The sequence below is a fragment of the Poecilia formosa genome, unplaced genomic scaffold (assembly GCF_000485575.1).
Source record: "Poecilia formosa unplaced genomic scaffold, Poecilia_formosa-5.1.2 Scaffold182, whole genome shotgun sequence".
NCBI lineage: Eukaryota > Metazoa > Chordata > Actinopteri > Cyprinodontiformes > Poeciliidae > Poecilia > Poecilia formosa.
In genome coordinates, this window is record NW_006800121.1 from 1,266,923 (window position 1) to 1,279,804 (window position 12,882).

A 12,882-nucleotide genomic window follows, 5' to 3' on the forward strand; every position below is an offset into this window, starting at 1 on the left:
AGGAACAGAGAAGCAGCAGAATTGACACCACAGTGTGCACAAATTGATGCACGGGGTGGTGTGAAACATTTTTACGATAGCCTCAACCTTTTCGTCGCTGACAAAGTCAGGAACGCAACGAGAAAAACCGTGAGGTAGAAAACGGCAAGAGGGGTGCTGACCGACACCAGCGGTGTTTGGCAAATGAAAAAAATGTCACATCTACGTGGGGGGGGATGCTTCTGGTTTTGAAGATGTCGTGTTTTTTAATATTGGCCAAAGTAATGATTCATTTTTATGTTTCCATGAACAAGCAGCAGAAAAGGTAGCAGGAAAAAAACTATGTTGAATCTGTCCCTTTAACATAGCTTACCGGTGTAAAGATTTTTCAACATGTGCGTCAATGAATACAAATATATTCTAAAACAAAAGAGGGAAAACAAACAAGAAAAATATCCTTTCAGGGTTCAACTCTGACTTACGCCACGTGTTACGTAAACCAAGCATTCCCCTGAGACTGTCGGCATTGAAATGATCCATAAATTTTGCTTCGTAATAAATACTTCCCACTGTTCTTCTTGTTTATATTGTTCTCCCATCACACCTACACACCAAGTCTGGCCTTCTCCTCTTTCTCCCATATATTCATCCATCCATCCATCCAGCTGGTGCTCTCAGTGAAACAATCTATTTATAAAAGCACCAAAGTCCACAAATAGCACACAGGCACTTGTGGGTAAACGGGGAGGAAAAAGAAAAGTGGAGACGGAATTGAGGGGTTGGAGGAAAAGCAGGAGAGAGAAGAGAAAAGGAAATGAAAGGAAAGCAGGAGAGAGACGGGAAACAAATGCAGAGCTTGGAAGGAAGGCTCAAATGTAGCGCAAGAGTTCAGAGCAGAGGAAAGGTAGGGAGTCGGAAAGGAGAGATCAGAGATGCTAAGAACATAAAAGTAGCAGAAAAACAAAAAAGAAAACTGGATGGCAGTCAAATGCTTTAACCTTTTTCTTTTGGATTGAGGACCTCAGTGATAAACCTCAATATGTGCTCAGGGCATGTTAATGCATGAAAACTCCTTTTGGTTTTCTGTACGCGTTTTTATTTGCGTGTGTGTGTGTGTGTGTGTGTGTGTGTGTGGGAGGTGGGTTTTGGATCCATCGGCCTCCCACCCACGCAGGTTGGAGTTGCAGAGGCACCTGAGCAGCGATCAGACGTGCGATGTTAGCAAATTTCCACCAGCTCATTTGAAGCCGTACCGAAGCGTGAAAAAGCAAAAAGAAGCCTTTTGTTTACGTCCAGGAGAACTGCCCTCGGAGTCCAGAGAGCTGCCGGATGACTCCCAGTTAGGCAACATTCAAGTAAGCTTCAACAAACCTCCTAAATGGGGCTTTTTATAACTTCGTATTATCTGTTCTGAAAAGCACTAATAGCTGCCGCATGCAATAGCTCCATGGGCTTGTTTTAGGTGCAATCTCCTCTTATGCACGCCTACACCATTTTATCTTCCCTCTTTTCTACCTCATCTTCCCTATCCATTATCTTCTGTGCCCAGCAAAAAAAAAAAAGTCTCTCCAGCCAACTCTCTGCTGGAGTATCATTCTCGCACATCTTTTTTTTCCCCCCCACTCAGTTTCAACCATCTGCCTTGTTTTATTTACAGTGGATTACCCTCGAGCCGCCGGCAGCATCACATGTAAATAAAGATATCTGATGAGATTTACATGCAGCATGTTAAAAAATGGGTTATATTTAGTATTCCAAAGAAGAGGACATGTAACATGTATGCGCCGTTATTTACCAGTCCAGCTTAATTTCCTTATGCAAAAAACGACAGATAGCAATCAATGATGCAGTTATTCCCAATGGTTCAAGAAAACAACATTCAAACATCATGTGCACCACAAATCAGGAGATTATAGAAGAAATACACTGTAGAGTCATGAGAAGTCCTGTTTACAGTGTGCCGAATGCCATATAGGAGGCACAGCGTAAGCGAGAGAAGATGCTCAGTCTGAACACGGAATTTAACATGCTTAATACAATGAAACACGGTGGCAGTAGCATCATGCTGTGGGGACGCTTTTATTCAACAGGGACAGAGAAGCTAGTCAGAGTTGAAGATACAGGAAGAATCTGTGACAGAGGCAGGAAAAGCCTTGAAACAGAGGCGCAGGTTGACCCCCAAACAGGACAATGATCATAAACTTACAGCCAGATCAAATTACACAAACGTGTTAGAATGGCCCAGTCAAAGTCCAGACCTGTATGTGAAGATAATTTAAATGTTCACAGATTTCCTTTATTCAAAGGGAACTATTTTTGCTTAATTTTTTTTTTTTTGGCAAAGAATTCTGGGTACTAATAAGATATCCCAGCAGCCTTAATGTAATTCAGATGAACTGAACAACAATGAGTGTACGTATCATCATAAAACTATGTGTCATTTTCATTTCGCTTCACAAATATCATGGGGAGTCACATAAAACCCTAAAAATAAAATAATAAAAAAAAGCATTAAAGTTAGGAGTTATAACCTGGATGCGACTGCAGCACACAGTGTAAATAGTGTAGAGATTGTTTACCGCTTGTAAATCACTTCACATCGTGTCACAGCTCTTAAAGCCGTTTCCTTCCGGCACTTGACGCGAGCGTCTTTTAATTTTCAAGAAAATTTCACGTAGGCCTCCTCCCCGTTCTACGACCTTCCCACTCACATTCCCATCCTCTGTCTCTCCCTGCGCGCTCAATGATTTCCTCCCCCAATTAGTCAGCGAGTCTTCCTCTGCTTCTGCCTCCGCCTCCCGTCTTGCCTGTAAAATCTTTTGAAGCATCTTTTCTATTTGTTTTTGCTCCTCTAATTCTCCCCCTTTCCCCCTCATCGTCTCCAACTTGTGACGTCTCACGCTCCCCTGCCTCTCGCCGCCTGCTTATTTCGTCTCTTTCCAGCTCCACGAAGGGATGCCATGTCCATTAACTCTGCGAGGAGCGACTGGAGGACACTTAACAGCCGTGTTCAAAACTAAAGCCCAACTCATTATTAACGCGCTCGTTTCCGAGCATGTGCGTAGACACGGAGACACAAAAGGCAATCGTACGGAAGCAAATGGAGTGCATGCAGCTTTGCACAGGCAGCCATTAAAGAAATAGGCACTCATTAGCAGAAACACGGAGCACATGCATGTACACACCGTCTCACAACAAGTGCTAGAACTGAAAGGAAAAATAAAAAAAAGTCTCCGAAATTAAGATGATAAAATGAAAGAGTCCCTGTTTAGTCAGACCCACAGTATTTCAAGAGGTTAGAAAATGAAACAGCTGAATCCCATTCAGGCATTCCAGGTTATTGTTTACAGCAACAACACTGCAGGAGTCAGCTGCTTGTACCCGCAACATTTTACACAACTTTGCACCATGTGCAAATATCAGCCGGTTTTATAGCTTGTGAACACCCAAACAAAGAAACAACTGTGCTTGCCCAAGAATTATTATGTTTTTATCATTATCATATATATATATATATATATATATATATATAAAAGTGTAAAATGACAAATCTGAGGAGTCAGAAGACTGAACATGAAAATACACATTTCTGACTCTCACTTTGAAATTAAAAGATCAAATCAGTTTTTTTAAACATGTTGTCCAGCATTATCCACAAACAGCATCTCGTACTCGGCTTGACTCATGGTGGGATTTATTTGCAGCCTGCGTTCAGAGTGAACTTGCGTGGACGGCCACATGTGGGCATTTTGGCAATTATTTTGCATGTCTAATCTAAGGTGGCCTCTCGAATCACATCTCATCATAAGCACAACGTAACGTCTAAGACATGAACTCTTCAATATGCTGAGTAGCAGCGTTCTAATCCGTCCAACCAGTTTCAACACCTGATTATCCTAGGTGTTGAAATTGGGAATCAACTTGGAGGTGTCCTCATTTATTAGGTCTTATGTTGGTTTTTAGTGTATACATCATGTTTTTAGTAGGTTATTAGACTGCAGGTGTCATGCAGTGAAGCTCTGGGTGACAGTAACACATTATGCCCTCTTGGATGAACTTTGACTATTTTGCCTGAGAAAACAGGCAGAATGGTGAAGACAATACGATGACGGCAAAAAAGTCATAGCAGCATTCACCAGTCACTTTGCGGAGTATCCCCAACACTGTAGAGTTCAAATGTTATACTAAATAATAAAACAATACATTTATTAAAAGGCCACAATATCTGTGCTTTATGAAGTCAGGTCCAAGCCAAGCATACTACCTTTAACATTACTTGCAATGTGGAAGAAAACTAGCAGGTAGAAATAACATGGCAGCATTTCTGTCTAGCGGAGAGCTAAAAGCTGCTTCAGCTTTGCAGATTTTTTTGGATTGCAAATCACAATACTTTCCACTCGTGCACACCACCATTCGCCGCTGATTTGCTAATGTTCACACTTCATATTGGAAACTTTGATTTTAACCTCAGTTTGTGCAGAATAAATTAATGTTTCGCACCCCTTCCCTTTTGGTTGTGGTCTGTGAGCCAGGCCATAACAGCTGGAGGCTTGTTGTTTAATCAAGAGTCTTTTGGTTGCCAGTGGGAAAAGGTTTTTTTTGTGTGTGCTGATTAGCTGATGGACGCCGACTAAACACTCTGAACTAGGGTACAAACCCTAGTTCGTATTAGCAAAATGTGTTTGCATGCGTTTCCATTTGTTGTGTTGATCCATTTGCTGGATCTCCATATCTGGTTGGTCATTTGTGGTTTGGCTGACTTGTTGAAGTGGTGTGGTAATGGATGATTTTGTGTGTGGCCATTTGTGCTGCAGTGACAACAGTTCATGTTAGGCTCGGATAACTTGTTGCTATGTGTGGTAGCTTGTGCAAATATTCAATAGTGTGTGATTTCTTTCTTTACTTTTTTGTTTTGGCTACTACTACATTTGTTGCCATCATTTAAGTCAGGCATGTTTGTTTAATTTTTGTCAGTCTCCATAAGAGGCATCCTTATATCCATTTGGTCAATCAAATTTTAACAACTTATAACTATGCAGTTTTGTTGTTAAAATGGTTCGTCCTCTTCCTGCAAAAGTCATTCGATTGCACGTATATTGAACATAGCAGTAAAGGAGTAACAGGACCTCATTTTGGTGATTTCTTTGGGACGCCATCTTGAGGAGGGCCCCTGCAGGACCCTTGTGATTAACTTGGACGTTTACTTTACGCAACACTGATTACTAATATGGGAAGCCTGAGGACCTTGTTAATCCACTGGCACGCCGCCGGCGTTTGTTTTGTAAGTCATTTTGATTGCACATTGCAAGACTTTCACATGGATCCTCCACCTATTTAACAGACTTTCACACTTCTTATTGAAAACTTTGACCTTAACTTCAGTTTGTGCCAAATTAACACAAACTGGTTGTAGATTTTGAGCCAGCTGTTATGATCTTTACCACAACATGGCAATAATGCACAAAGTCGTTTTCCCCTTGGTGATCGACGAACACAACGAGAATTGTGCACTTTCTAAATAATCTGAAAACAGCATCACTACACACTTGCATCCTGGCAACACTAAACCACAGGGATTGGAAGAAAAATCGGGCTGACGTTCTGCACCTCCATGTGCTGCAGTTTGTTGGACAACAGGGCCCTGCAGAGGTTAGTGACTGGAGCTGGAAGGCTCATTGGAGAGCCTCTACAATCCCTTCACAGTCTTGTTCAGCGCTGCTGCTGCTGCAGACAGAAGCTCTTCCCATCGTCTCCATGAACTTTTTAAACTGCTGCCGTCAAAAGCAGAACCACCAGACGACTACTCTGCTTTTTGCCTCGAGCTGTTGAAATACCAAACTTCTGTTAAGATTATGCATATTTTCACATATCATTTTTGCATGGTTTGTTGCACCAATACGTCATGGTTCCCAGAGAAATGCCAAAATGACAATGAATTGATCCGACTGGATTTGATAATAGATGCTTCCAGGGCGTATTTTAAAATTGGCACCAGTCAAAGCCCCTAATGCACAATAAGAGGGAACAAAGTGATGCTCGATGCTGGATGACTGATTAAAAACAGAATGCTACCTCTGCACATGAGTATGTTCTCTCACAGGTCACTGTTTTTCAACTTTCATATGCAATACAACTTTTTCTGTGCATTGCAACAAATGCATGCTGCTCTAATGAAAACACAAGGTTTTTAATTCACATCATGTCCAGTAAGGCACAAAAGCTGCATGCGTATCTTTTCAAGCGTATACACTTTTTTTTTCTTTTTTTTTTAAGTAAAGGTCTGATGACGGAAAGCATTTCATACCACACAGACTTTCAACAGATCTAAACGACATCAGATCAGGCAAGTAAAAAGGAAACTCAACAGGCCACATCGTTGTTAATTATATGCAGCGTTACATGTGGCGGCTGGTTGTCTCTGCTGCTTTCTGAGAGCTGGTACAAACCAATGTTTAGGCTCCATTGGCACACCATGAACTAGGGACCCGTTTCATTCAGAATAAAAGCCTTTCCAAACTGAATGAAGCAATGGATTTTACTCCTGTTCTGTTTAAAGTACAAGCAAAAGTAGACGTACATTAGCGATGCAAATGCAAGCCCAACTTCCTTTTTTTTTTTTTTTGCCACTCTTGACTGTGCAAAAAATAGCAATGCCATGTGCAGTTAACGTAGCTGATTAGCATTTTGCTGAACCTACTGTAAATTCAAACAGATGGACAAACTATTTGGGCCGTCTGGACAATAAACAAGCAAGTGCATACATGTTTGGCTACAAATAGAACTAAAGTACATAACTAATGTGAGATATCAGTTGGTAGATCTTGCTACAATCTCACACACACACAGACAGACACTATCTGTGTGGCTCTCTGAGAAGAAGTGAAGCACACCCAAACACTGCCGTGTTGCTTCATTCCTTTTGCATCTACTTGTGCATCTGTTTGACCTTGCAGAGAAATTCCCCGAGTGATACTCTGTTCCAAGCGGGAAACAAGTCAAAATCACACTCATCCTCACATTCCCATGAAACAAGACGGCTGGATTGTTGCTGGTGCCCAGTGTTTACTCTAACACACACTTTTCCTCATACTGGACAAAAGCTCGAGTTCAGTCAAACAAGTGAGACTTCCCTAAAAGCACACCACTGACAGCTTACATGTCGTATGTACACATGTGCTAATTACCAGCTAACCCACTGCTGTGTTGAAAAGCACCTCCTACATCCCAGAGCCTATAGAGGGCTGTGTCTGGATGCTTCGCTGTTGCTAAGGAACGAGAAAATCCTTGAACATCCAACTGGCTGTAAAGACAGTAGGGAGAAAATAAAACACACTTCAAGCAAACTGAATAAAGATAAAACGGCCAAAAGCTCCTCCACATTTTTTTTCTCATGTTCCTGTGGTTGATTAGATCATTTGTTGAGGGAAGACCGGGGAACAGGGACTCTAAAAGTGTGTCTGACTCTAAAGGTTTGAGTCCACGGAAGCTCGGTGAGCAAATTTTAAAACGGTCTTGCTACGTTTTTATTTTTTTTAATGTTGTTTGCCAGGTCGGATAAATTATTAACGATGCAGGGTTAAATATTCATACCCTTTAAACCTTTTCACATTCTATCATGTCACTGCCTGTGATTCCATATGATAGGCCGACACGAAGCAGTGCATAGTGCTGAATTGGAAGAAAAATTACTCCAATTACAGATACAATTCTTCAAGGTATGTCACTGCAAGCTTTGCACGCTTAGAGATGGAATTTTTTTTAGCCATTTTACTCTGTAAAAGTACCTCAAACTCAGTCAGAATGGATGGAGAGTATTTTTAGTACCAGTTTCGAAGCCTGACACAGATTCTCATTGGGATGAATTAAGCCTCTGCTTCAGTCTAGAGTCTTTTGCAGTCGCTTCCCATCACCTGTTTACAAATCCCTGCTGCTAATGCGCAGCATTATGTGTCAAAAGAGCCAGAAGCAGATCTATGCCACACTTTCCAGATCTTATATTTTTTGTAAGAAATGTTGAAATATGTATAATTCCCCCCCCCCCCTTTTCGATTACATTACTTTGTGTTGGTCTGTCACAGAAAATCCAAGTGAAATGCTGTGGTGGTATGTTTGCATGCTGTATGTAAAACACTTGCAAAATTCCAAAATGAGCAAACTTTTGACCTTTAACTCTATTCATCAAGTGTAGTTTAGCCTTCATGTTACATAATTTCTCAGACACTCATCACTGAACCGTGCATGAACCGATGACAGGACATTTGTTTAGGCTTCCAGCGACATTTTCTTCAGCTTTTGTTTTTGTCGTCTAAATCTAAATGTTTGCCGTTTCACAGACGCAACTTCATGAAACAAAGGGGGCCAGACACTCTGATTATGTCATCGTTAATAACAGTGCAAATATTTATTTGCTTCGACTTGAAGGTTTCAAGCTTCAAGCACGCTCTGCCGTTCCACCCCTCCCCCCCCATTAGTTTTGACAAACAAAACATTCATAAGCATTAATTAATAATCATTGTTATTGTCATTTCCTCCTTTGCACCGGCATTTATTCTATTCCAAGAGCTTTGTGATGCTGTTCTCTGTGCCAGTCAAAATTAATTGCACACCGGGGATGTTGGGTGGCCTGTTTTAAGTTTAGAACTGAGCGTAGGAAACGGTTTCTTCAAACCAATTACAAGTGCACTTAAAGAACAATGTTTGACATGTTGCATTTTCGTCTTTTGAGTGAATTTGTGACTTTTTCAAATCAAGAGAGCTTGGCAAATGTGAGAAGAGTGCGTGTGAATGTGTGCACTTTCAATTAACCTACCTTGACACTGGAATCCTTGCTTCCCAAATCCCCTGTGGAGCAAAAACAACAGAGAGAAAAAGTTACACAAATACAAAATCTGACAAAGCAAACACATATATTGATCAATAACGTCCAATATTTGCATAGAGAAAAATGTTAACCATTGAAAATTAAAAACACACCGGCAGAGGTGTGTCAGAGATACTGATTTTTTTTTTTTTTTGGGGGGAGGGCAAGACCCGTTCTGTGTGTGAAGTGGACAAACTCAAAACTTTGCAACTCAGCTGGGAAGAACGCCAGCTGCACCGAGGCAAAATGATCTGACACACCTCCTCCAAAGGTATATGGGCAGTGTTGGGATGGCTGCAGGTGCATGCATGAAAACACACACACAGACGTCTACACACAAAGTGGCGCACATACACACGCACACACACACTCTGCCCAGCTCATTTTCATAGTGTAGCTACAAATAGATAATCTCCACAGGTGTGACATCTCTCAGTGTGCACATTGTTCTTTTTCATACTGCTTTTTGACCTAGATAGATAGATAGATAGATAGATAGATAGATAGATAGATAGATAGATAGATAGATAGATAGATAGATAGATAGATAGATAGATAGATAGATAGATAGATAGATAGATAGATAGATAGATAGATCTCTCGTTTTTCAGCCAGTGGGATCTAAAGTCCCAAACATAATCTTCTAGGTCAGATCACTTAGTCATTCACAAATTAAAAAGCTTGTCACAGGTCTGAACTAACAGCCATTCTGGGACTGGTGCAGAGATAATAATAAACGGGACAAATTAGGCCAAACTCCAGCACTAAATTAATTTAACGACCTGAGTGCAGATCTGTGCGGCTGTCTAGTAAACCCAGGTGGCCTGCGTTGATGGTGACATGTTTGCACAGGTTACTGACAAGCAGTGGGAGTTTTTGCATGAATAGCTCCCCCAGGCGAGTCCCTTCTTTAGGCCCTCACCCCAAGCCCCACACACACAACCCAGAAAAAAGAAAGGCTGCCCTGCTGAAGCCCAACCTGCTTATAAATGGCCCGTCTTTATCATTCAGTTTAAGGACTTGCATGCTTTCATCTGTTTGACATTAGGCTAACAGCTAGGAATCAGATGCATCAGCATTGAGAGCCACCTGTACTATACAGTAAATTGAAAGGGGTGCCAAACATAAGGGGGGAGGGGGGGCTACCCCCTTCCTGGAGATGCAAAAAAAAAAAAAAAAAGCAACAGAAAGATGGGGTGTAAATAAAAGCGACATCTGTTTCAACTATTTCTGTCGCCCCTCCTTGACTGTGTCTCCCTTGGTGGTGAGCCATATAGCAAAAATGTTAAACATTTATCACTGAGAAATTAGGGAGAAAAACAATTAAACATGTATGTGCTTATCAATTATTTCCTCTCAGGTTATTCCACCAGCCAGGCTTGTTCTAAAAAAAAAAAAAAAAAAACCTAAATTTTTCATCCACTCTCACTTCTTCAACCTACTTAGTTCCATCAAATGTTGGTCTGCAGCTACTCTTTCTTTTTTAACACTACAGCCCACATATTTCTTGGTCTTCCCTTTTTGTCTTGGTGTACAGTTATAGCATCAACAAGTGTGATGAAAGCTGAAGTAGTCGGTTATTTTAAGAAGACGGCAGCCACCTACTTTCTGTATTTCTTAAGGGCAAGTTAACATGGCCGTATTTCACTTCTCCTTGAACTGAAAATGTTTCAGTCTCTGTGAAAGGTAACCCAAATAAAAATAAAATCAAATAACTTCAAAAAAGGATGGCGGCAGCATCATGATGTGGCGCAACAACTGTTCAAAAAGCCCCACTGAAACAGACCACGAACGACCCCCCGCCCGCTCCTCACCAGATGAAGTCGGTGCAGTGGCTGCAGAAGGTGGGCTGCTTGAAGAAGCGCGCGATGAATTTGTGGTCCTTCACCTCGTGCACGTTCTTCTGCCGGAGCGCACCCTGGCGCGCGAAGCCCCTCATGGGCTGCTTGGGTCCGTCCTCCCCGTCGCTGTTGGTGGCCGCCGAGTCTGCCATTCTGCCGAGTTCAGGGGCTCCTGCTCCGCGCTGCTCAATTTAAACCGCTCGGCACGTCGAAGTTGTTGGTGCGCAGAAAAGAGAGAAAGGGAGTGGAAAAAAAAAATAAAGAAAAAAGAGCGCTTATTGAAGCAGAGCAACAACAACAAATAGTTGTTGGAGTTGAGAGAAGTGGCTGCTTGTTTGTTGAGGTGTTGCTGTCTTGTCCGTCAGCGGAGTGAGCTGCTGTCGCCGCACTGGCTTCCCTTCCTCCTCTTCCTCCTTTTCTTCTGACAGCCGCTGACAGAAAGGATAGAGCGAAACAGAGAGAGCGAAACAGAGAGAGGAAGAGAGATAGAGAGAGAGCGCGAGAGAGAGAGAGAGAGGTAAAAAGCATTTAACGCTCTTCTCCACAACATTTATACGTGTTATTTTATTAGCCAGCACTAGCTTAGAAATAAGCCTGCTGTTTCTCAGTTTTTCTGAAAAAGGAAGCAGCGGTAGATTCTTTCACATGTAAACAACACAGTTAAGCAACTAATGTCAGAATTTGAAATGCAGGTGTTTGTGTCTTAAATTATCTAAATACATTTGAGGTTTGCAAAACCTTTTGAAGAGACTGGTGCTGAATTCAGTTAGCACAGCTGTAGATGTGCTTCCAAAATGTTTATTGGTAAGATTCTGAGCATTTTAATTCAATTTCACAACGTTACCTACAAAACAGTGCTTTGCAGAAGTATTCCCAGACTTGCACTTTTTTCATATTTTGTCACACTACAATCACAAACGTCAATATGTTTATTGGGTTTTCTTGTTATTGACCAACATAACATTTCTGCATAAATAGGAAGGAAAATTGTCTCACTCATTTGCATTGAGCCATTAGTTTATTGGTTTCCAAATGTGCCAAAAATATGTTCATACCTACAAATCGAACCATTTGTCCTTAATGGAGAAATGATCTTATGAAACCACATCATGACACATTTGTTTGTTGGCAGCTGTGTTGATTGCTACTAATGTGACAGATCCAGACTTCAACATCAGACAAAGTTTAAGATTGATGTGCAACCTGCCAGACTGTAATGATGTGACAAAAACGGTCAAGATTGCCTGCTTTTGACTTCATCTGAAGAGTTTATCTCCAATATTACAATCAAAGTGCACCTTACAAGCGGTGCAGGTGTCCATCTTTTTTGTGATTCAGGCAATGATGACGGTATGAAATTCTTCTTCAAAATTATGGCTGTTTGCTTTGCTTTATGCTATGTTTTCTACTTTTACTTTCACCAAACTGTGACATGGATAAACATGACGTGTTCAAATAAAACATCCTGACAAGAACAAATGTATCCACACCACCTCTACAATGGAAAGAGCATGGCGCAAATGAAAACCTACAGAGATGTGGCTGTCCACCTAAACTAGGCAGCTGGGTAAAGGAATCATTAATCAGAGAAGTCACCAGGAAACGAAAGGTTACCCTGGAGGAGTGGCAGAGGTCCACTGCTGGAAGAATCCCTGGAAAAGTGCCAAGAAGAAAGAGACATACTGAGGCAGAGAATCACCTTGATACTGACTCCAAATGGCCAGAGAACGACTGAATGTTTTAGTCGGATCATATTTGTCTTAGTCAAAGTTCAAACCATGAATCTAGTTGAGAATTTGTAGCAAGATGTTAACAAGATGTTAAGTTGAAATCCACAGACACTCTGTCTAATCTGAACGAGCTGAAGCTATTTTCTCAAAAGGGGCAACGACTTCTGTATATGGTTGTATATGGTTGTGCCATATACAACCATATATATGGCACATATATATGTGCCATATATATGGCACATATAAAAGAGGAGTAGATGTTAAAACACGGCACACTTTTAAGACTTTTATTTGTGAAAATAAATAAATAAGTTAAAACGTTAACAATTTCACAGACATTTTTTTCTTCTGTTGGAACAGATGCTTTACAGCAAGAAAGTTGTAAGTTTCTCATTGTTTTAGGTGCCAACTGACTGGTTTGTGCCGTTCACACACACACACACACACACACCCACACACACACACACACACA

General features: G+C 41.3%; 1 protein-coding gene across 2 annotated transcripts in view; it reads right to left on the reverse strand.

Moving 5' to 3' along the window:
• prkcbb (protein kinase C, beta b) overlaps positions 1 to 11,126 on the reverse strand; it is a 93,237-nt gene extending 82,111 nt beyond the window's left edge. Inside the window, exons 1-2 of one of the 2 annotated variants that reach the window (XM_007565756.2) lie at positions 10,654 to 11,125; positions 8,789 to 8,820 (exon numbers count right to left, since the gene is read on the reverse strand). In XM_007565756.2, coding sequence (XP_007565818.1) covers positions 8,789 to 8,820; positions 10,654 to 10,832 — 211 coding nt within the window. In that variant the 5' untranslated portion in view covers positions 10,833 to 11,125. Of the gene's footprint in view, positions 1 to 8,788; positions 8,821 to 10,653 lie in introns of both variants that reach the window. The other variant, XM_007565755.2, reaches the window with a different exon arrangement.
• Between the last annotated feature and the right edge of the window lie 1,756 nt (positions 11,127 to 12,882).